The following is a 23,254-nucleotide window of genomic DNA, read 5'->3' on the forward strand; positions in this document are numbered from 1 at the left end:
TGTGCTGTTTGGATTCTCAGAATTATTTATTTAAGTTATTAATTAACTCAATTGATATAAATTGTTAATGGGCTATAAATAGAAACAAGCAACAGTTTTTATTAATATGGACAAAAAATTAAGTTTATAAATTAAAAGTGCCGACAAAAAATAAATAAAAGAACAAACATATTCAATGTTATTTTTATTAATATGGATAAAAATAAATTAAAGTACCGATAAAAAATATCCAATGTTATTTTTATTAAAGTAAAGAATAAACAAAAAAATAATAAAAGAATATGCTTTGATAAATAAAAGGTTGCCTGCTTATAAATTAAATTATCGACAAAAATAAGAATAAACATATTAATGTTATTTTTATTAATATGGATAAAAAACAGTTTAATTAACTACCAGCGTCCGGTTTTAGTTCCTAACCGTTTTTTAATTAAAGCAATCTTGATTTAATAATTATGTCTAACAGTATCTCTCTCTCTCTCTCTCTCTCTAATATGCTTTGAGATAGCAGAAACTATCCATGAAATAAGTTGGAAGCTCGAGAAAATGTGGGTAAAAAAAAAGACAAGTCTTTCACTGTCACACAATCACAAAAATGATATCTAATCTTTTCTTAGTTAATGACATGGTGTGAGATCAGGTGCCTCATGCCTCCTTGGACAATCAATCTCCTGCAACAACTGTTATGAGTATCCAAAGACCACAAGGAGAAGCTCTGTTTTTGTTTCTTCTAAAGAATGACATTTAATTCTAGCGGGATTATTTCTGACGAGCAGCTTTGTTAAATGAATTGAAGCGTCACTGTAATATTTCAAAACAGTCTAACATGAAAATTTAGCTAAGATTTTAGTTAGATTATGATTTACCACTCATCCTAAAACACACATGTTAAATACTAACGGATGACATTTAATTTTAGTAGGTTAATTTTGATAAGTGATGAAAATAATAGAAGATAAGAACAATTATTGAAGAAGCTTTATTGAAGAAGAAATAAAAAAGCTTAAATACATTAACATGTCTCTCTCCTAATATACTCATATAGTTGGGGAAATATTATCTTCTATCATGCCCTTGTAAGATGATGCTCCTGTCAAGGATACCAATCTTGGAACGATGCAAAAAATGATTTTCGAGCGAGAGTCGTGAGTAGAGCAAGAGCAGATCGTTGCTGCTACTGCGATTGCTGTTGCTGTGAGGGCACAGGCGTTCCTTTCGTTCCCCTTAAGTCCGCCATTCGTTCTCCTTAAGTCCGTCGATTGTTGGCAGATCAACGAAGACTATCGCAGTGAGGAAGATGAGGATTGGCCATGGAACCTCTTAGAAATTTGGCTGCAGCGACGTTGGTCGTTGGTCGAAGGCAAGGGCGAAACTTTGTTTTTCTCAGTGGCGTTGGTTGCTAGACGAAGGTAAGAGCAAAGCTTCACTTTTTTCATTGCTTTGATACCATGATGAAAATAATAGAAGATAAAAATAATTATTGAAAAAGCTTTATTGAATAAGTGAAAAAACTTAAATACATTAACATATCCATTTCCTAAGATTAGGAGAAAAAATTTTCCTCAAGGAGAATTTTTCTCAAAGAGATTTCCTCGTATAGTTAAAGAAATCTTATCTTCTATCTGGCTTCAGATGATCCGAATCGTAAATGCAATACTTCAAAAGTCTTACATAATGTGAACTAATTTTGATTAGTATACGAATCACTCTTCATCCAGATGATTTTTAATGTGATTAAAAATGATATCAGAACAATATACATAATTTGTAAATCATGTTAGAATTTACCATGCATCTAAATGTTCGGTTGGTATGGGGATGGTGGGTGGCACCACCAAATCACGATGGATACGCAACAATCATGATCCTAATGTATTCCCACAGTTGGAAGGACTTTCATTCAGCACTTCCAACCGAAGAGATGATGACAGTGACTTCAATTAGCATATGAATAAAAAAATCAGAAGAAATTTGTTGAGAAATATTTACTACAAGCATAGAGAAAATATTTACGATTCAAATCCACTGATAGGAGCACGGCAAATATTGATGCCAGAATATTGATAACGATAAAGTTAGGAACCGATCAATCGTTTCGCTAAAATGAATGGACTAATATGTACAATGATCACAGTCAATTTTATGTATCACATTAAAAAAAATTTAATTGTTCTATGGGAAGCACAGACGAATTACTCATTCAACATAAGATATGACACTTAATATACACACAGCATCATACTACATAACTTCTAAAAAAATGCAGGCAAAATAAATCTATCATCATATTCCAAAACTCATAGAGGCTTAAGAGAGGTAGCATCCGACATAAGACGGGACCTGAATTGTGTGTGTGAGGTTAAATCTTATTAGGGTTGGTTCAAATCCTATATGGTAGGATGGTCAAACAAAGTGATTTAATTGGTTAAGCTCGATCAACTTAAGAGATCAGACCTGATGTTCTAACACATTTCCAAGAGCTAAAAAACAGAAAATTCACAGGTCAAATATATCCCAATTCACTGTCATAAAGAAATTTCAGTGTAACAAGACAACTATTGTGTTTCGCAATCTAGTATAAACCAGTAACACATCAAATCCTTATTATATTATGAACTTTTTTAATCTTAACGACGGTCAGCTAATAATTCCAGCTTAATCAATTCCTGGGACAATTTTTGATGAATTGCATAGTCAATCAAGGGCTTAAATCAACCAAATAAGCCATAAAAAATTTCTGATGGAACAATATTTACAAATAGCATAGGAGAATTGATTGTACAGGCATAATAATATAATTATAATACCAGAAAAGAAAAGAACTACGTTCAATGAAGCGTATATTTAATTCTGTATATATAATTATAATATAAATATATACAGAATGATTTTCCAAAGAAACGAAAGTGTATATTTAGAACAGAAATTGAGAATCCTGCCAAGAAATTGCCTCAATCAACTGCTAAAACACCAGCTCTACAAGTGTTTGGAACAAATCGGTCCAATGAAGCAACATTTAAGAATTTATGTGATTTAAAAATCACAATCAAATCTTTATTATAGTGTTTGTATCCACTATGAATAATTTGCTTTAATCTTCTGAAAACTATTAGAAAAGTTAATTTGAAGATATATTTACTCCAGATAACCATGTGAACCATTATAAAACTAGTGCAATACTGTCACCTAGAGATGAACAGAGTGTACCCAACTTAATGCACTCACCAGGATGAACAGATTATGGTAAATACACAACACATATTTGTGAGACTACTACTAGTTACCAATAAAAAAAAAAGCAAAGTAGCATCTTCTGATATAAAAGCCAATGACTAAAATGGAAGAAATTGTAAAACCTACATAACAAAGTACTGATAGTATCACACAACTTTTATATGCGACATCAATTTGACCTTTCGTTCGTGAAGTTCTCCTTAAGATTCTGCAGAGCTTGTCGAATATAATCCTCACTTTGGTTGGAGTATTTTAAGCAGATAAGCTTTTGGACAACCTGGTATGCCACTTGAATTGAATGAAATTGCTCACGGTTTATATCCATCCTCTTCACATCCTAACAAAAATTATAGGCATGCCGAAGTTACAGCACTCTCTTGATTAGTATATAGTATATAAAAAAGCATAACAACTACTGATTTTAACATAAATATGAAAAAAAAAGTATTTAAGTGCTTGAAACCTTTTTAGATGACCTGACATCTTTTTATGCTTTCTTCTCCAGTAGAAGACGGCGGTGTAATGCATTAAAGTTCATAATAACATTTCAACAATGACATAGTAATAAGATTGTTACCTCTTCTGCAATCTTTGCTGTAATGATCCTCGCTGTTTCAACCACAGAACTTGGTAGACCAGCCACTCCAGCCAAAAGAAGGCCATAATGTGGCACATGGCGTGGACCATCCTTGAGATGGAACTGATGACCAACAAAAGATTTGGTACACACAATGGAGTCATCATGAAATTCTGGTAAAATTAAACTACCAGATAGTCACCTTAAAATCTAAGCGGTTGTTCCTTAAGTCCACTTCAAAGTGGAGTATCTTCACATTTGGATAAATGGTTGCCATTTCAGACAGGCCTTCCATATGTGTAGCAAATATGGTGTACCTGATGAAGCAGCAGAGCTCAAGACAATTATGTAAAATCCAAGGAGAACCAAAAATCCAAACAAGTAGGAAGCATATGCATGAAAAAAAGAAAAAACATGGAAAAGTGTTAATTCCTGTTAACCAATGTCCAGAGAACTACTATATCAGCACAAGGAACCTATAAAAATAACTTGAAGCATGTGGAAAAAACAAAACCAGCCAATCATCAACGAGGAGTCTTTCTTCAGAGGAATTAACAGTGCATATCATTATCCAATAAACAAAGGAAACCAACAGAAGGTAGTATGATGGTTGGTGCTAGCAATTACGCATTGAGAGACAGCAGATGCTCGCAACAACTCCATGCAATGGCAAACCCATCCGAAGAAGAAGTAGCTCTTCCAAGTTCATCCATAACAATCAGGCTTCTATAGAATGAAAGAAAACCATAAGATGAATTTTCGGGAAAAATGTTACATTTGTTGACAGCAATCACTACAGAGAATATACTTTGGAGAAACATTTTGCATAAGGAATGCTGTCTCTTTCATTTCAGTCATAAACTGCAAAACACAATACACTAATGAGCAAAATTTACTGGATATGAAATTTTCAACAGTTACATCCCTATATAAATTCTTATCAGATATTAAGTGTGGCTAAATAACATAGAGAGAGACCTTCAGAATAATCACTGATTATAGAGACACAATAAGAAGCACTTCCAATAGAAGAAAGCAATGATTCTGCTGCTTCCACCATTTTCCATATCCACAATACATGAAAATGCCTTTGAAATTGAAAGAGACCAGACCAGATAAATGACAAACATCTTGATTAAAAAAAATGCCTCAGGTATATATATAATTGCTGATTTCTTATAAACCATCTGGTTGTACAGAATCACTCACAATCCTTTTACAGGAACAATGACATTTGTTTTTTCAAATCAATAGCCATGTTTTCCAAACATATTAAATATCATGTTGGTTCCATATAAGCCATAACAAGGGATTTAAAACACCCTTGGCAATTGGCAGCAGATCAAGAGTTCATGGCAGAAAAATCTCATAAAACTTCAAGATTTCAAGGTCCTTTTGTTGCCTTACCTACTATTTCTGTTCCTACTAAAAGGCAAGGTTCGTCGTATCGTAACATATCGCTTGGTACGGGCAATATGTACCAATCCAATAGGGGACCGATATGGGCAGTACATATCGATTTGTTGGTATGCCCCACCATACCGTTTGTCGGTACATTAGTATGGTTCGGTACATACCGTACCAATAACCGATCGGTACATCGGTACGGATCGGTAAGATAAAACCATGTTAAAAGGTTTAAGTTAGTTATTCATTTGGAATTATGATATGTCATATTTATTTTATTAGTTGAGTGACAATACTTTGACAAGATACAAGTACCAGGTAATTTGAATTTTGAACTTTATTTTCTTTCTTGTGGACAAAAAGATCTCAGTTCTGATAGGGTGTAGTTGACAACACAGCTTCAACAGGTTCCAAGAATTGCCATGCCAAGGGACACGTGATTGTGTGGCACATGTCAAAACATAGCATACCAAAAAGGTACCAGTATACACCATATCCACTGGTACAAAAGATGCCGACATGTATATATAGGTAGACCAATAATCTCAACAATTTTGAATCTCTTATACTAACCTTAGTTTATGTAACTAAAATGATCTTATCACCATCTGATATCTCATAAACATATTTTAAAATATATGGGGGGGAAACCAACTCAAGATAGAAACTTTTGACAAGATACAAGTACCAGGTAATTTGAATTTTGAACTTTATTTTCTTTCTTATGGACAAAAAGATCTCAGTTCCGATAGAGTGTAGTTGACAACACAGCTTCAACAGGTTCCAAGAATTGCCATGCCAAGGGACACATGATTGTGTGGCACATGTCAAAACATAGCATACCAAAAAGGTACCAGTATACACCATATCCACTGGCACAAAAGATGCCGACATGTATATATAGGTAGACCAATTTTTGGCATTTGATTTTTTGCATATGGGTGTGACGAGCCAAAAAGATATCCGGGCATCCCTGTGCTATAAATAACATTCCTTGGTATGATCCTTCTTATAAAACCAAAATTGATAGGGTGACAAACACTATTTTATAGATTTATAGTCATTATTTGAAGTATATATCTGCTTTGGCATGTCTTTGTGTCGAAAATAACAAGTCTTGGTAGGATACACTTTCTATAACAAAAAAAATTGACGGGGTGACAAACACAATTATACAAATTGTTATTTCAAGGAACATAAGTCTAAAGTCTCATACCGTGCTAGAGTTATTTTCAACATTGTCCCCAGTCCCTATCCGTGTGAATATGCGGTCGACAACACGTAGTGATGCAAAACGAGCAGGAACATAGCAACCAATTTGTGCGAGGATGATGATAAGACAAACTTGTTGAAGATAAGTGCTTTTACCACTCCTGTCACAAAGAAGCACAAGTGCAACTGATAGTTAAATGCAGAAAAGTTTTCAAGTGCTGCTGGTCAAGACATTCTGAACAAAGTTTGGAATGTATCAGTATTTAACCAGTCAGAACTCAGGTTGATACTGTGCCAGTACCATACCATGCACAGACACTAGATACACCATTATATACTGAGTTTCAAAGAAAATACTAAAAAACAATATACAAGCCCTGTACAGGACATGTACCGGCCAGCATAGGCTCTATACCAGGATACAGGGCATAACATTTAGTACCAGTAAGCTGTTGGACTGACGAACACAACCAGTAACCAGTATAGGTCTTGTTCTACCCGGTATATAGCACCTGACAAATACCACTCATACATGCTCTATACCGGGTAGTACAAGACATATAATGAGCTGTACATACCCTGTATCAAGCATATTCCCCAGTTTACCCTACTCCACAGACCGGTAAGCTGTTAGGCTGATAAATATCGACTGTGCTGTATCGTATTGGCAATATTGCAAACCTTATATATGAAGATGATGGATAACAGTTCATGATCCATGATATAAAGTAAGCAATTATTTCCAAAGAAAGCCTCTTACATGTTTGGTCCTGTGACAATAACCATATTAGATGCTTCAGAAAGGAAAAGATTGTTAGGCTGCATTAGAATGAAAAAGGAAGTTAATAAGTTAGAGAAGAAACCACATGACTGAAACAATCTGAAGAAAGAAATTAAATCAATTGAAAAGCGTATCATATGTGATCACAATACATACAACAAAATCACTGTGCAAGCTTTCTAGTATAGGATGCCTTCCAGCATCAATAGCCACAGGACCATTATCTGGACATTTAGTTCAATTAGGCATCTCATATTACTTACATCTTAATATAGAAGAAGATGGAGTTGCAAGTAAACTAAGCAGTTACCTGTGAATTCTGGTCTTGTATAGCGGTCAACAGGTTTGGTAGATATTACATGTGCAAATGAGTTCACAATCATATCTAGAAGGTTCAAGACCTCTGCAAGCAATGTTAGTATGGAGATATCATTCCTTATGACATCAATTAGCCCTGCAAATTTAGCTGAGGCAAGATTAGCAGAACTCCAATGCATACATAAGCCATATAACAAGCAAACCTTAACATTAACAGGATAAAGGTGTCAGATAATTTTGCACCACCAGCACCAATGCCAGTTTCACCTCCAAAAGGATCCCCGAACATAAGAATAACAACAAAAGATTCTCAAGATGAACTCCAGCTAATACATTGACAATTATTAAAGATTTAAGGCCACCTTTTAGCAAATGCTCTTCATGGTTACTGAAGACTTTTCCCAACTTGAAAATAGAATCAAAAGCAGGGTTCGTCGTATCGACCTGTACCACCCAGTATGGCGGTACATACTGGTCCGATAGGGACCAATACGCGGACTACCCTCTACTAGGCGGTACCATAACCTGACCCCGTATCGGGTGATACGGGGTCTGTGTCGAGCGGTAACGGTTGAAATCCGATTGTTATTGACCTGTACCGATCGGATCAGTAACGATCGAATTTCGACCGTTACTGATCAAGGGCTCTTCAACTCTCTCAAACTCATTCCCACTCACATCTCTCTCTTATTCTCACATTTTCACTCTCCTAAACTCAACAAGGCTATGATTTGTGGATTGATCAAATATAGGAGGATTAAGAGGAAGATCCTTCTCTTAAACCCTTTCCTCTCCCCCCCCTCAACTCATATCACTCTCTCAATCTCTTCAACTTTCTCAAACTCATTCCCACTCACATCTCTCTCTCATTCTCACATTTCCACTCTCCTAAACTCAACAAGACTATGATTTGTGGATTAGATCAAATTTAAAAGAAGTAAGAGGAAGATCCCCCTTAGTCAAAATGTGACGAAAGGAGCCAGACAACATCGAGTCAGACTGCTTGAGGAACTAGAGACACTCAACCAAGGTTTTGAATACCGGTCCGTACCGATGTACCGAGCTATGCTCAGAATGGTACGTACCGATATGTACCATTGGTACACCAGGGCGTATCGATGGTATATCATAAAATCTTAAAAATACATCCACCTACCACGCCAGGGTGTACCGACCGGTATGACTCAGTAGCGATCGAAATCTGGGGTGGTATCGATCGATATGCCTCGGTATCAATTAAAACACTGGTATGACCTAGTAGAGGGCAGTCTGCGTACCGGTATCCTCTCAGATCAGTACATACCGCCCATTGGGTGATACACATCGAAATTAAAAGCCCTGCACCCAACCATCACAGTTGTTCGCCCAACGTGCAAAGGCAAAGACAAAGGGGGAAGGCGATAGCCTCAGCCACACCGTTAGAAAAAATTAAGTTGGGTGACAAAACACCTTCTTAATCGCATTCAACAACCCGCTTAGTCCAGAGACATGACAATGACGTGGACAACAATGTCTCAACCAATGATGGCGACGATGCTAGGGAGTCGATGGTCCCAACTATACAATTTGAGGGTGGTGCATGAATCAAGAAATAGTATTTTACATATGCCACCCAAAATTCAGATCATGAAACTCGACGAGGTACCAGCCAAGTTTATACACAGAAGGAGAATAGGAAGACAATGGATGATTTGGAGCAAATGCGACAGGACCTACATGACGTAGACACAAAGCGAAGCTCATCGTATTAAATTGATTACTTAATTCATTTGAATATTAAAGGTAAAGTTGTTTAAAAAATAATCTATCGATTCAAATCATTTCTTTGTAGATAATTTAATATTAACGGAAAGGCGATACGGAACGTACCATAAAGCTACTCCTCAAAGCCCGAAAATGATGTCACTATTCTTTCCTAATATACATTATTTTTGCTAAAATTATACTAATTTTATATTTATTCCCAACTTAAAAACCCTAATCTAACTTTTATCTATTTTTAGGTATTTTGGAAGCTATTTTTGATGATTTTGGGTATATCATCAGTATACCTCGATACGTACCATACTGACGCCTGGTTGGTACACCGGTACAGAAGAAAATTATAAACCTTAATCAAAAGTATTTTACCAACATACATTAATTCTCATCAAGATCAACTCCATTTATATATAATTCTTTGAAAATAAGATTTTCAATTTTATAGCATGCCCTCGGTAATGGACCAGCATTCTGTGCACCAGTCAACATGAGTAACACTTCCTATGCCAAGCCGTTCTTTATATAATGGATGAATGTCAAGAAAACAATTACAATTTCTGAGCCTTTCACTTTAGAATCTGATTATGTAGATGTCCATGGCAAAATGCAGAGAATTACTTCATTATCTAATTGTTGGATGCAGCATTAAACTATAAGCCTAAATCCTAGACTTCAATATCTAAGTGCCTCTTCTTCAAGAAAATCAAACTTACATGAAGTGGGAGAGAACTCAAGTCAACTTGCTTCTCTTCAAGAAGATATATCTGACATATTAGGTGAAGAAAATTCAAGCACCATAAAATATATTTGCATTGCAATAAAGATGTCTTGAATTAAAGCGGTAAAGGACTCAAGGGACAGACCAGAAAATGAATTTTGAGTAGGAGATGCAGTAACATCTACACTACCAGCCAAATAATAAAAAAAATCTAGACGCCCAACTAATTAAAATTGGTAAATTTGATCTCCAACAAAACTGATGCCCTGAAGCAATCCAAATGCTGGTCCAAACTCCACTCCAACAGTACTCTGGCAATCTTATCCAGGATGTATGAACTAGCAGGCCAACTGCCCAGATATCAGTAATCCTGTATGTAATTTTGAGGTAAAATATCAAACCAGTGCCTCCTGTTTAATGCATTTTTAAGGCAAGAGTTTATAATGTCAAAATTGGATGCCATTGTTAATTGAAAATACCAAGTTTGACATGGAACATGTGTGAGCCCATAACATATGCCCTCCTAGTCTCATTTTTGGCAAATGCTAAGGCACATTAACTGACAAAAATGAAATTGAACTAAATCAATTTGATTCATTTCTAAGTGTTTTTGAAGGGTTTCAAATGTTTTCTTGCATTAATTGTTTATAGGAAACAATGGTTTCCCTTGGTCTCTTGGTGTTATTCCAACCAAAAAAACCCTCAATCAATGGTGGAAATAACATGTGGATTATGGCTATAACTGAAAAGGTAATAACTGTCCTTTCCCTTTACTAAAAACAAACCAAGGTTTCAAATACCGATTCGGCTAGTCATGGACAGCTGCAGCAAGCCTACAATGAAGCACCTTCATTGCTCGAGCAGTTTGTCTTTTGTTTCTTGTCACCTTTTTCAGTGTACGACTAAATAGCAAGGCATGGGATAGCCTAGCAAATACCGATTCGGCTAGCAAGGTAATAACTGTCCTTTCCCTTTACTAAAAACAAACCAAGGTTTCAAATACCGATTCGGCTAGTCATGGACAGCTGCAGCAAGCCTACAATGAAGCACCTTCATTGCTCGAGCAGTTTGTCTTTTGTTTCTTGTCACCTTTTTCAGTGTACGACTAAATAGCAAGGCATGGGATAGCCTAGCAACCTCATTTTGCATGTAATTCACTTTTTTTCTTGCAGTAGACATAGACTATTCTATCGACCATGAATAGTAGTCCCGGGCTAGTCAAAATAGACCTTTTCGCCTGTGCCAAGATAGGATTTTGATGTCAATGGTTGGTAGAGAAAACGTCAGCCATCTCAACACCCTAGAACCTCTTGGGTGGCACCAAGCCTGATGGGGCATTTGTATAGTACTTGAGCTTTACAACTTGTGAGGCCATAAGCGATATACTCATACAAGCACAAGACTCCATCAAGCTCTCCCTAATGTTGTTCGAATGCAAGTGTCATTTTAAGGCTAATTAAGTTTCTGTTGCTTTCAATTGTTTGTTCCACATGCCTTCCGAGCGACATCAAGATTTTGCCCGTCGTTCACCTCTTCGACTAACTCTTTTTTTCTTATGTAGGTCCTTTGAGATCACAAGAGGTAGAAACTTACACTGAACCTTGCCGGTAGGGCTTGCTTGGGTGCCTCACAACCTAAAAAATTCTAGCTAAATCCTTGACACATGGTATCAGAGCAAGCACACAACCAAAAGTGGTCAACGACTAAACTTACACCATAGCAAAGCAACATGGTGGATCAAGTGGGCTTTCTGTGGGTATATATGTGTATATTCTAATTGAAGATTTTTCGTAGGCTTTCCAATTTTTCTTATTTTTGTGTTTCATTTCTGCTAATACAATGCTTAGAAATGGGAATTTCGTCTGCTGTATTGTGGCACATATTGTGCTGCTGAAGGGTCAAAAACCTCTACCCTTATGTGGTCCTTTAGAGTTTAGACCTTGTTTTGAGGGCCTAGTTGTTTTGGTTTTGGTACCTTATAGACTTGGTTTCAAACAACACATACCATTGTCATAGTTTACAAGGTCTTTATTGATTTTTATCCAAAAAAGAGGACTTTGTTATTTATTTATTTATCATTCAATTTTGTATTAGTTAGGAGGTCATCATCTGTTCTATGAATCATCTGATAGTTCCCTAACATCATAATACTAAAACTTATTGCGGCTCTGTCAACTGTGACAATTTACAACTTAAGCTAGGAATATCAAGATTTCCTTCTTGGTGATTCAGTAAAGATACAAATAGAGTTTACAGATTAATAAATTTGACATAAAGCTCAAAGTATCAAACTGAAACTTATGGTATATTTCACTTGAAAAAAGAAAGTCTTTTAGGCAAGGTATGCAATACCGTACCGTACCGATGTTTTGAGGTTGGCTCGGAATGGTATGGTACCATGTACCGCTCGGTATAAAGCTCAAAGTATCAAATTGAAACTTATGGTATATTTCACTTGAAAAAAGAAAGTCTTTCAGGCAAGGTATGCAATACCGTACCATACCGATGTTTCGAGGTTGGCTCGGTATGGTACAGTACCGTGTACTGAGCGGTACGCCAGGGCATACCGAGCGATACACCTAATTTAGGTGTAAAACCCTCCGAAAATACCTGAAAAAAAAAAAGTTAGGATAGAGTTTTTAAGTTAGAAATAAATATAGTAATAGCATAAGTTTAGCAAAATCAATGTAAATTAGGTAAGAATACTATCACATATCTTTTTCGGGCTTTGAAGAATATCTTGTGCTCGTATTTCAATCCATTACGAATTGTCCTTATATAAACATACCTCTTGATTAGAAAGTTCTTCATCTTAATTTTTCCAAATTAGCCTTGATTCAATTTACAAATCGTTGTTTTGTAGAGTTTAGGAGAGCACAAATGTGAGAAAAAAGAGTTTGAGATAGTTTAAGAGAGTATGAAAATGTAATGAAGTGAAATAAGGGAGAAGAAGGGGTTTAAATACTATGAGAAAGGGCTCGAACGGTCAATTTGACCGTTGGAGCACTATATCACTATTATCGAGCGATTTTAAATATGTCTTCCTCTTACTGTATCACTGTATCACTAATATCAAGCACTGCTACAGTGTAGCACTGTAGCACATTCCGTCCAGTAGCGAGCGGTCCGCGTACCATTATGCCATCGGATCGGTACGTACCGCCCATACCGGGTGGTACCATTCGAAATTGCATACCATGCTTTTAGGAACTAACAACAAAGCAGTTAAAAACTATTGTTGCTTCTATTGCTCAATGGCAATATAATGGGATCAGGGTGAACAAGCAACTCTATTTGAATATAGAACCTACAAGCCAGAGTGGCAAAAAAAAGAATTCTAACATTCTCTAGAACTTGCCATAAATAAAGGAGAAGCTAGTAACATGCACCGATATGTGAAAGCATAAACCATGTGTCAAACAGATCTGTGCAAATGCAGGCTTCTGGAGATTCCTCCATGAATGTGAAGTGTGTAATGAAGTGTAAGAGAACATTGATATCAGATATGACTACTGTTTGAAGAAACAACACAATGAGTCAGTTGAATTAGGTGTACTGTGAATCATTTATACTGTTTGGTGATGAACATGATAAAGAAAGAAGCACAATAAGTAGCTATAAGGAAGTTTACCATAGAAAATATTCGCTATGGGAACAGATTCCATTATATTCATTCAATACAAAGTTCTACTTGTCTGATGTCATATTTTAAAAGCCGGAAAAATATATTCTATCTTTTAAATATAAGAAAATGAATGGCGCATAGGACTTAGGCACCTTCATCTAGAGAAAAGATAACAACAACCTTCTAAGAAGATCTCTGTACGCATGAAACATTCAACAGCAGCAGACTTGTTTCTAACATTAAGCTGCAATATGTATAACCAGTCTATTAATACTATAAGTATAACCAAATAACTGCACATCATTTTTTTAGATAGAGAAAAAAATTTGAAATTAGGACTACATGGGCTATTGTCAAGCACTTCTAGTACAAAGCCTCAGAAAACACATGATGCTATCAACATTAAGATCAAAAAAATCTTTTTAGCATATGAATATCCACTGAGATAAAGAAAGAAAACAAATAATCACACAAAAAATAAATGCCTACACTTTTAGAATAAAAGAACTTCAATGTGAGGGCAGTTCTTTTTTGCATCACCAATAGCTCATCAGAAGATTGGAGTGGACTTTTTTGCCTACACTTTGATCAACATGCTGCTATTGGATTGAATTTATCCCTCAAAATTGGCTTGTATACTAAGAAAGTTTTGATATACAAATATCAAAGAGGAAAATATTTCCAATAAAATTTTATTTCGATTGTCCAATGCAGTCAATATGTATTGACTGGCACAGGTGCCAAGTGCTTGATATTATACCATGCGGTCCATGGCTAGAATAAATGTCATCTTGGTATTGCGAATTTTGATAAAGCTTCAAGCTTTCCTGTATGGTACCTCATTTTCTCTCTCAAACCTAACAGACTATCATCTCCAAGATGATGGATGCACTTCGCAATAAGGTTGGATATGGATTGGATGAGGGGAAGATCAAGCTCCTATTCCTTACAGGTAGACTTGTGATCACCGACTCTACCAAGCCATTTCTTCTTCGTCTTCCTTCGTCCCTCTAGTCTTTTAAAAGAACTCAATAAGATTAAGAGCATATCTTTAAAGGAGACCAAAGATTCATCAAAGTTTGCAAGTGGAGGTATTTTGAACTGCCAAAATTCCCTATGAAGAGACCTAGTCTTCATGAATTTCTCAAGGAGAAGCCACTTTAGAATATGCATTATTTCAATTTAGAAAGGAATTTTATAAAAAAGCTGTTCAGAGCAAGGTTTAAGAACTCAGTCTGGTATCAAAAACAAAAACAAATACAATACCAGTACAAATTGATGAATCAACACTTGGTACAGGTTGTTACCGCTTAGATCAGAGTGAAAGATGCAGAGAAGAGGGGAGGAGGAGAATAGGACATGGAGGTGGAGGATGAGGTTGAGGAGGACAAGACAATGACATGGACTAATTGGAGAAGATGACAACACATGCCACAATCATACTTGCCTTAGGAGCCACCTCGAACACGTATGGTTCAGGATGATCACACAACCATCATTATCACATTAATGCATCACGACCTACCAATGTACCATGTCATAGAAGCAATTTTAGGATTGAGTCTAACAAACATACCATATCAATATAAAAATACATGGGATCGAGGACATCAACCCACCGATTGTGGATCCATCAACCGATTCAATTATTACTTGATTTATTTAAATCTTAAAGTTTTGACATGTTATCTAACAATTCAAGTTATATTTTTGTAGGTAATTCAATATCAACGGAAGAACGATTTGAAACGTGCAGCAAAGCTGCTCTTTAATGTCCAAAAAAGATAAATCAACTATCCCTTCCTTATTTAGATATTGTTTAATGAAATTAAACTAACTTTACATATAGTTCTAATTAGAAAACCCTAATTTATGTTTTTTTCCTAATTTTAGGTACTTTCAGAGATCTTCTGGGCTTTTTTGGGACTATACGCTCAGGTGTACCGACACATAGTACACCGGTATTGAACGATACATGTCGTGTTGTTGGCCAATTGACTGTGCCAGTCAACACAAATAGTCAATCCTTGGTATCACATAAGGACAAATGTTTTTGAACCTTCAGTAGCACACTATGTGCAATCGATCAACACAAAAAAGTTAATCCTTGGTATTATATAAGGACAAAGGTCTTTGACCCTTCAACATCACAATATGTGCCACAATATAGTAGAAGAAATTATCATCTCTTAGTATTGTATTGGCATAAATGAAAAACATAAGAAAAATTAGAATGCCTACAGAAAATCTTTAATTAGAAAAAAAAAAATTATATATATATATATATATATATATATATATATATATATATATGTCAACAATTTGCCTTCTCTTTCTCGCTCTCCCTCCCTCTTTTTGTATCAATTTCTCCTCCCTAGCCTATTGTTACAAGAGTGGCAACATTTAATAGGAATATATGACAATGCCCATGAGATGTATCTTTTAAATAATGGAGTTCAACCCTAAACCTAATAGAACATATTTTCTTTAGAGATAAATAACTAATGAATGAACCCGATTTAGGTCCAAAAAAGTTCCCTATTTCATCGGACCGGTACTGGTATTTTTCGATTTAAGTGTGAACCTAGATACCACTGGCCCACCTAATGCTCACTTCATTTAATGCCTGCTGCCACTGGCCTGAGTACTCTTTTGTCTCTTTCTCCTTCTCATCATCCTTCTTGGTACCACAGTTAGGGTGTTCTAACTTGTTCCAACCAAACCAATTTCCGGTTTGGTTTGATTAAAGTAAGGTAGGTCTGATAACCAAACCAGTTAATCCTACTCGGTTAACCAGTTAATCGATTTATAATTTTAAATAATTTAAAAATATATATATTTCAAATGAATAAGTTTCGTTTAATTGGTCCAATTGGGACGACACGACAAGATTTATGAAATTTGACCTACGTCATTTGTGAAATTGTGGCATTGAAATTGAGTCGATTTAATTAATCGGTTTGAATCGATTTGATTAATCGACGGTGAACAATTTGATTAATCGGTTTAAACCAAACCGAAGAAGAGTACCCTGAACCAGAACCATTTATATAGCCTTCAAAACTAAACTATTGATGAACTAGTTCCGTTTAAACACCCTTAACCACAGTACATACCAGCATACTATGTGTTGGCATTCCTGAGCTCATATGCCACTTTTAAACGACCTGGTACTAGAATACATACCAACATATTTTGTGTTGGTATTCCTATGCTTACATGCCACTTTTAAAGGCCCTGCTCCACAAACCAGATTCCTGTGCGAAATGGTATGCCTCAGCCGATGCTAAGTGACAAAAGCCAAAGTTGGGACCTTCCTCGAAGCCCTCAACCTAACTCAACTTTCACCAAGGTATGTTAGGCCGATGTTGGATCAGGATTTGCCATTTTAGAGTTGCCTAGAGGCATAAAAGGTTACCTTAATTTAGCTACCATTCCCTTCGACTAGGTACTATTAAGGCATCAACCAAAGTGATAATAAAATTGCTCATTAAAACACAAATATTGTTGAATATAAGAGAAAAGGCATGAAAAAGTTATACTTACAGAAGCAAGTTCAAAACTGGAGCAGTGTATGTTTTTTCCATGTTTCATGACCTAATGTTAGAGTTTAAGAAACATCAGTGTATATATACATACATACATACATACATATATATATATATATATATATATATATATATATATATATATATATATATATATATATATATATATATATATATATATATATATATATAAACAGATTTTACACAAACCTGAATAAATTTGTCAGGAAGCTTTCCGCTGATGTCCTTTTGTGGAATACTAAAGTAAAATCCTTGCCTATTGTTATAAGGGATCTTCAAATTTGGTAGCTTAAATTTCTCCCGATATTTGTTTGCAAGATTATGAATAGCTGTGTTTACATTCCATATGAGAATTTGAGCTACACAAGTTAACAGAAAGAATAGATGATGAATAACCTTCACTAGTATCACAAAAAGAGCGTCGTGCAACATCTAGAAGTCCATCAATTCCAGATTTAATAGCAAAACATTGTTGTGTGCAAGCAATAAAAGGAGCCCTCGCATGTGCTACATCCTCATCAATGACATCCCCAATTCTGAAAGAAAAATATTAGGCGAACATAGGTTCAAGCACTATGAGAATTTTTTGAACTATTTAACAATAAATCATGATAGTAGTTTGTTGAGACATGTTAATCAACAAAATGCAAATATATGAACATTGCATACATAACTCAAAAGGTGCTACTAAATTGTTATTGTTGATTAGCCTTATAAGTCAGGGCATTGAGCTTTATACTTAAACAAATTACCTAACAAAAGACAATAGAAGGCTTCTCTAATAACAGATATATACAATCATTGTTTATACCGTCACAACTCAAGCTTTGAAACATGTGGGTCTATCCCCAAAAAGTACCCAGAGAGTGCTCTTTGGAAGTTGGTGGTAACTCTAAATCATTGGCCAAATTTCGAAGCAGGGCTTTCTTTAGGGTATCACTATTTTCTCTAATCAAATAAATATCTAACAGCCTCTTTGGGTCTACATAAAGTGACCAGAAATCTGCATGGATCACCAATATTCTGTAGTCTATAGTCTATAGGCCTGCCCACCAGGCCGTTGACACCATCCATGATGCTTATGCATGCAAGATAAAATATCCATCTTCTTCGGGTCCACATAAAGTCACTCACAAATCTTCATGGATCAGCAGGATTACCTACAAGTGAGATTGAATTTCTATGGCCAACCCACCATGAAACTGCCACCATCCATAACATTTGTGCTTGCAAGATAAATATTTACCATTATGCATAATAATGTTCCCAAGGGAATTACACACCACAAGCCATTGTTCCTCCAATATTATGTCTATTACAACAAAACCACATTGGTCAAGACTCCAGAGTAAAGTACTCAGAAGATGCTATTTACATGTGGGTAATGACTCATACTATTACAACTTGAACCTCATCTACTGCCTTCTCCTCCTCTTTCATGTATAAACTTGACCAGTACCTCTTCGATCTCCATGATTTGAATCTTGGGCGGCATATGCAAAATACCACTATGCACCACCCTCAAATTATATAGATGGGACCATCGGCATCATCGCCATTATCAATCGAGGCATTACTGTCCACATCGTTATCATGTCTCTGGACTCTCAAATTTGCCTTTGCACGTTATGCCACAGACAAAGTTGTAAACGAGGTGTTTGATGTAATGCTCATGCATGTTTGTGGCTTTTGGTTATGTTCATGCTATACATAGCATGTAGAGGGCTGGCTATAGGCTTGGCAGCCTCATTTTGATTGGCTTTGGTGGTCGTTTTAGGCTTGCAAATGAAAGTTGTGTCATGTGGGCACTTGTGGGGATTTTGGCAAAGTATACAGTTTCGAATGATACTGTCCGATATGAGTGGTAAGTACCGGTCCGACAGCATACCGGTACGCGGACCACCTGCTACCGAGCGAAACATTTAAAAGTGCCCCGTATCGTGTATCAAACGGTAACAATCGATTTTGACCGTTACCGCTCGGTAATAGTGCTCCAACAGTCAAATTAACCATTAGAGCCCTTTCTCATAGGTTTTTAAACCCTTCTCCCTTATTTCACTCCATTTCATTCTCACTCTCTAAATCTCATATTTGTGCTCTCCTAAACTTTACAAAATAACGATTTACGAATTGAATCAAGGCTAATTTGGAAAGATTAAGAGGAAGAATTTTCTAATCAAGAGGTATTTATTCTTAGTAATTAAGATCTTTAATATTATGATTAGTATTTTTAATATTGATTAATTCGAAATTAGATACTTAATAAGTCAAATATTTATATTTCAGGTATATTAAATATTAAAAAATATTTATAATAAGTTTAATTAAGTTTTATTAAAGTTATTCTGTAATTAGTCATTTTAATGATGATTTAATCGAAATTTGTTCGATTTTCTGTCAATTCAATATGTTTAATACCTATTAGGGTGTTTGTCATGTTTATAATGTTAAAAAAGAAGTAATTAGTAGGTAACTATGTTAATCATTAATTAGTGTATCTAATGATGATTTTATTATAATTTGAATCATATTGGATTAAAATCATATATTTAATGCTTCTTTTATATATGTAACATATTTATGATTATAAAATGAGATTAATTATGTTTTAATAAAATTATTTAATGTTGCGATTAGTGATTTTGAATCGATATTTGGTCAATTCAATATGTTTATACTTTATAGCTTATTTGATTTAAATTTGGTAGGATCATGACACCAAAAAAACAACCACATGATGATTCATGGGTTCATGCCTGAAAGATAGATGGGAACAATCATCATTGGCAATGTATTTATTATGACTACATTGGCAAGGGCAGAGGAATAACTCGAGTGAAAATGCATTTGGCTGATAGGTATCATGATGTTGCAAAATGCAAGAAGGTTCCGACAGAGGTCCGTGAATTGAGAAAGAATATTATAGGGCTACGCAGGAACCAGTTTATGATCAGTATAGTCATAATTGGAGCGATCAAGTCGACCCGGATCAAGTTGACCAAAATGAGGGTTACGACGATCAAGTCGACTCAGATCTCATAGTTGGGATTCGTGCATCATTGGAGTATCAGTATACGATCGATGAAGCAATGAGGCATCGACGACCTGACTCACAATTGGAGCATGGCAATGGTAGTGGAATCCAAAGATCGACCAGCATGAGGCAGCCAACTGCTCCTTCTCAGTTAGGTCGAACTAGTAGTATGAGGTATGGTGGACTTTGTGGTTTTATGATAGGTCTTGACCGGAGGTCCGCACCAGATATTGTTGATATTGATCCGCAAACCTATCCCCCACAAACAACGAAACAGACACGGATTGACAATGCATACACAAAAGAAAAAAAACGAGATATTGGGAAGGCAATCTCAAAATTGTTCAACTTCTACAGGATTCCAGCCAACACAGACCAAGGTCCATATTATCATAGCATTGGATCCAACCTCCAACACCGAGGGAGATTTACGGTGTGTACTTAGATAAGGAGGCGGCAGAACTGAAGCATTGGATCAAATCCTACAAGAGGCAATGGGACGAATATGAGGTGACACTGATGTGTTTGGACAAGACCAACAAAAATGAGTATCATCAACTTTCTTGTTTATTGCAACAGAAGAGTGGTGTTTTATAAGTCCATTAATGCTTCTGAAAAGATCCAAGATGCAAACTACATTGAGAGCTTGATGGACATTATAGTAGAGGAGTTCGGACCACGGTATGTTGTCCAAATAATAACCGACAATGGAGCGAATTTCAAGAAGGCTGGTTTGCAATTGATGGAAAAAAGAATAACTTTGTTTTGGACTCAATGTGCAGCTCATTGCATAGATCTAATGCTGAAGGATATTGATGAGCTAGACGCGGTCAAGAATTGTGTAGCTCGAGCACAATTAATTACAAAGTTTATATATAATCATCATTGGGTCCACGCTTTAATGCAAAAGTATGTAAACGGTGAGATACTCCGACCTGGAATTACCCGGTTTACTACCAATTTTATTCCATTAAAGTCATTACACAAAAAAGGCATGACTTAAAGGCAAGAATTGGTGAGCTCATTGCATAGATCTAATGCTGAAGGATATTGGTGAGCTAGACGCGGTCAAGAATTGTGTAGCTCGAGCACAATTAATTACAAAGTTTATATATAATCATCATTGGGTCCACGCTTTAATGCAAAAGTATGTAAATGGTGAGATACTCCGACCTGGAATTACCCGGTTTACTACCAATTTTATTCCATTAAAGTCATTACACAAAAAAGGCATGACTTAAAGGCAATGGTCACCTCACAAGAGTGGTCTAATTCCAGATATTCGAAATTGAGCGATGAAAAGAAGATAGAAAAGACCATTCTTTCCTTTAGATTTTGGGAGAGTATACCAGAAATCATAAAAGGTGTTTTACCACTTTATATTGTTCTCCGTAAGGTCGATATGGTCAAGCGTCCACAGATGTCAGGAAAGCATTCAAAGATGATTTTAAGGCCGACCAAATTGAGCGATGGAAAGAAGATAGAAAAGACCATTCTTTCCTCTAGATTTTGGGAGAGTATGCCAGAAATCATAAAAGGTGTTTTACCACTTTATATTGTTCTCCGTATGGTCGATATGGTCAAGCGTCCACAGATGTCGTATCTTAAATATATGCTAGTTTCAGCAAGAGAGGAGGTCAGGAAAGCATTCAAAGATGATTTTAAAGTCGACCAATACGTACGGATCATTGATCGTCGGACCGAAGTTCATATGAATCAAGATATCCATAATGAAAGTAAATTCATATTCAGAATAATTTAATTTATTATTTATTATATAATAAAAAATCATACTAACAAAATTATGTCTTGCAGCGTATTATCTAAACCTGACAATTCAATATTGATATGCTCTCAGAATGATTTACTAACGACACTACGAAATGTTATATATCGGCTTTTGTCGAACATTACTGATGCAGCCGATGCTCTAATAGAGGGTCAATTATTTCGAGAAACAATTGGTTCATTCTCCAACACTGTAGCTGTATCATATCGTTATACTATGGATCCTGGTGAGGAAAAGTTACACATATTGATAATCAAATTATATTTAATGTTAATTATGGCGGCGATGTCGGCCAGTCGTTGGTCTCGTTTACACAACTTGAGAGTGGTGCATGGATCGAGGAGCAATATTTTACACATGCCACCCAAGATTCAGATCATGGAACTCGACAAGATACCAGTCAAGTTTATACATAGAAGGGAAAGGGGAAGGGTAAGGCAGTGGATGAATTTGAGCAAATACGACAGAGCCTACATAATGTAGACATAGAAACAAGCTCATCGTATTCACAGACGTATTATGAAGAATCATACGGGTATAACAGTACGGTGATAGTTGGTCATCCTTCTCTAAGCAACAGTATGATATAAAGTAGTAGATCAATAACGAAAGTAAAAGCTCTGACATTCACCAATATATGCCTCAGGAGCTGCCTCGGATAAATGTGATTCATGACGATCAGCCTATGATCATCACCACATTGATGCATTAATGACATACGGTGTATCAATACACTATGTCGTGGGATCAATTTCATGATTGGGTCCAACAAACATATCATATTGATATGCAGATGTATATGATCGAGGACTCCGATCCACCACCCGCGGAGGCCCGTCATTCGTTTTGGTGGTATATCTACATATGTGATTATTTAATTCATTTTAATTTTAAAGTTTACATTGTAACAAAATAGTATAACAATTTAAATGATTTTTCTGTTAATATTTCAATATTTACATAAGGACAATATGTAACGGATTGAAATACGAACCTTGCACAAGACTATTCCTCAAAGCCCGAAAAATATATATGATACTATTCTTACCTAATTTACATTGATTTTGCAAAACTTATACAATTACCAAGGATTGAAATATCGTATCGTACCAGTGTTTCGAGGTTGACTCGATACGGTACGGTACCATATACCGCTCGGTACGCTAGGGCGTACCGAGCGGTACACCTAATTTAGGTGTAAAATCCTCCGAAAATACCTGAAAATAAAA

General features: G+C 35.8%; 1 protein-coding gene across 5 annotated transcripts in view; it reads right to left on the bottom strand.

Annotated features, from left to right (window-relative positions):
* Positions 1-3,187: 3,187 nt before the first annotated feature.
* The window catches only part of LOC135586653 (DNA mismatch repair protein MSH4-like), a 54,080-nt gene continuing 34,013 nt past the window's right edge, over positions 3,188-23,254 (bottom strand). For 4 of the 5 annotated variants that reach the window (XM_065120238.1, XM_065120237.1, XM_065120241.1 and 1 more), the window contains 13 exons: positions 17,599-17,738; positions 17,392-17,531; positions 17,180-17,230; positions 13,814-13,877; positions 7,522-7,665; positions 7,368-7,435; positions 7,191-7,249; positions 6,435-6,591; positions 4,620-4,672; positions 4,439-4,537; positions 4,014-4,128; positions 3,812-3,934; positions 3,188-3,571 (listed from right to left, as the gene is read on the bottom strand). In XM_065120238.1, the coding sequence (XP_064976310.1) occupies positions 3,404-3,571; positions 3,812-3,934; positions 4,014-4,128; positions 4,439-4,537; positions 4,620-4,672; positions 6,435-6,591; positions 7,191-7,249; positions 7,368-7,435; positions 7,522-7,665; positions 13,814-13,877; positions 17,180-17,230; positions 17,392-17,531; positions 17,599-17,738 (1,381 nt within the window). In that variant the 3' untranslated portion in view covers positions 3,188-3,403. The remainder of the gene's footprint in view (positions 3,572-3,811; positions 3,935-4,013; positions 4,129-4,438; positions 4,538-4,619; positions 4,673-6,434; positions 6,592-7,190; positions 7,250-7,367; positions 7,436-7,521; positions 7,666-13,813; positions 13,878-17,179; positions 17,231-17,391; positions 17,532-17,598; positions 17,739-23,254) is intronic. The other variant, XM_065120239.1, reaches the window with a different exon arrangement.

The sequence above is a fragment of the Musa acuminata genome, chromosome BXJ2-8, assembly GCF_036884655.1.
Source record: "Musa acuminata AAA Group cultivar baxijiao chromosome BXJ2-8, Cavendish_Baxijiao_AAA, whole genome shotgun sequence".
In the NCBI taxonomy this organism is placed as follows: Eukaryota; Viridiplantae; Streptophyta; class Magnoliopsida; order Zingiberales; family Musaceae; genus Musa; species Musa acuminata.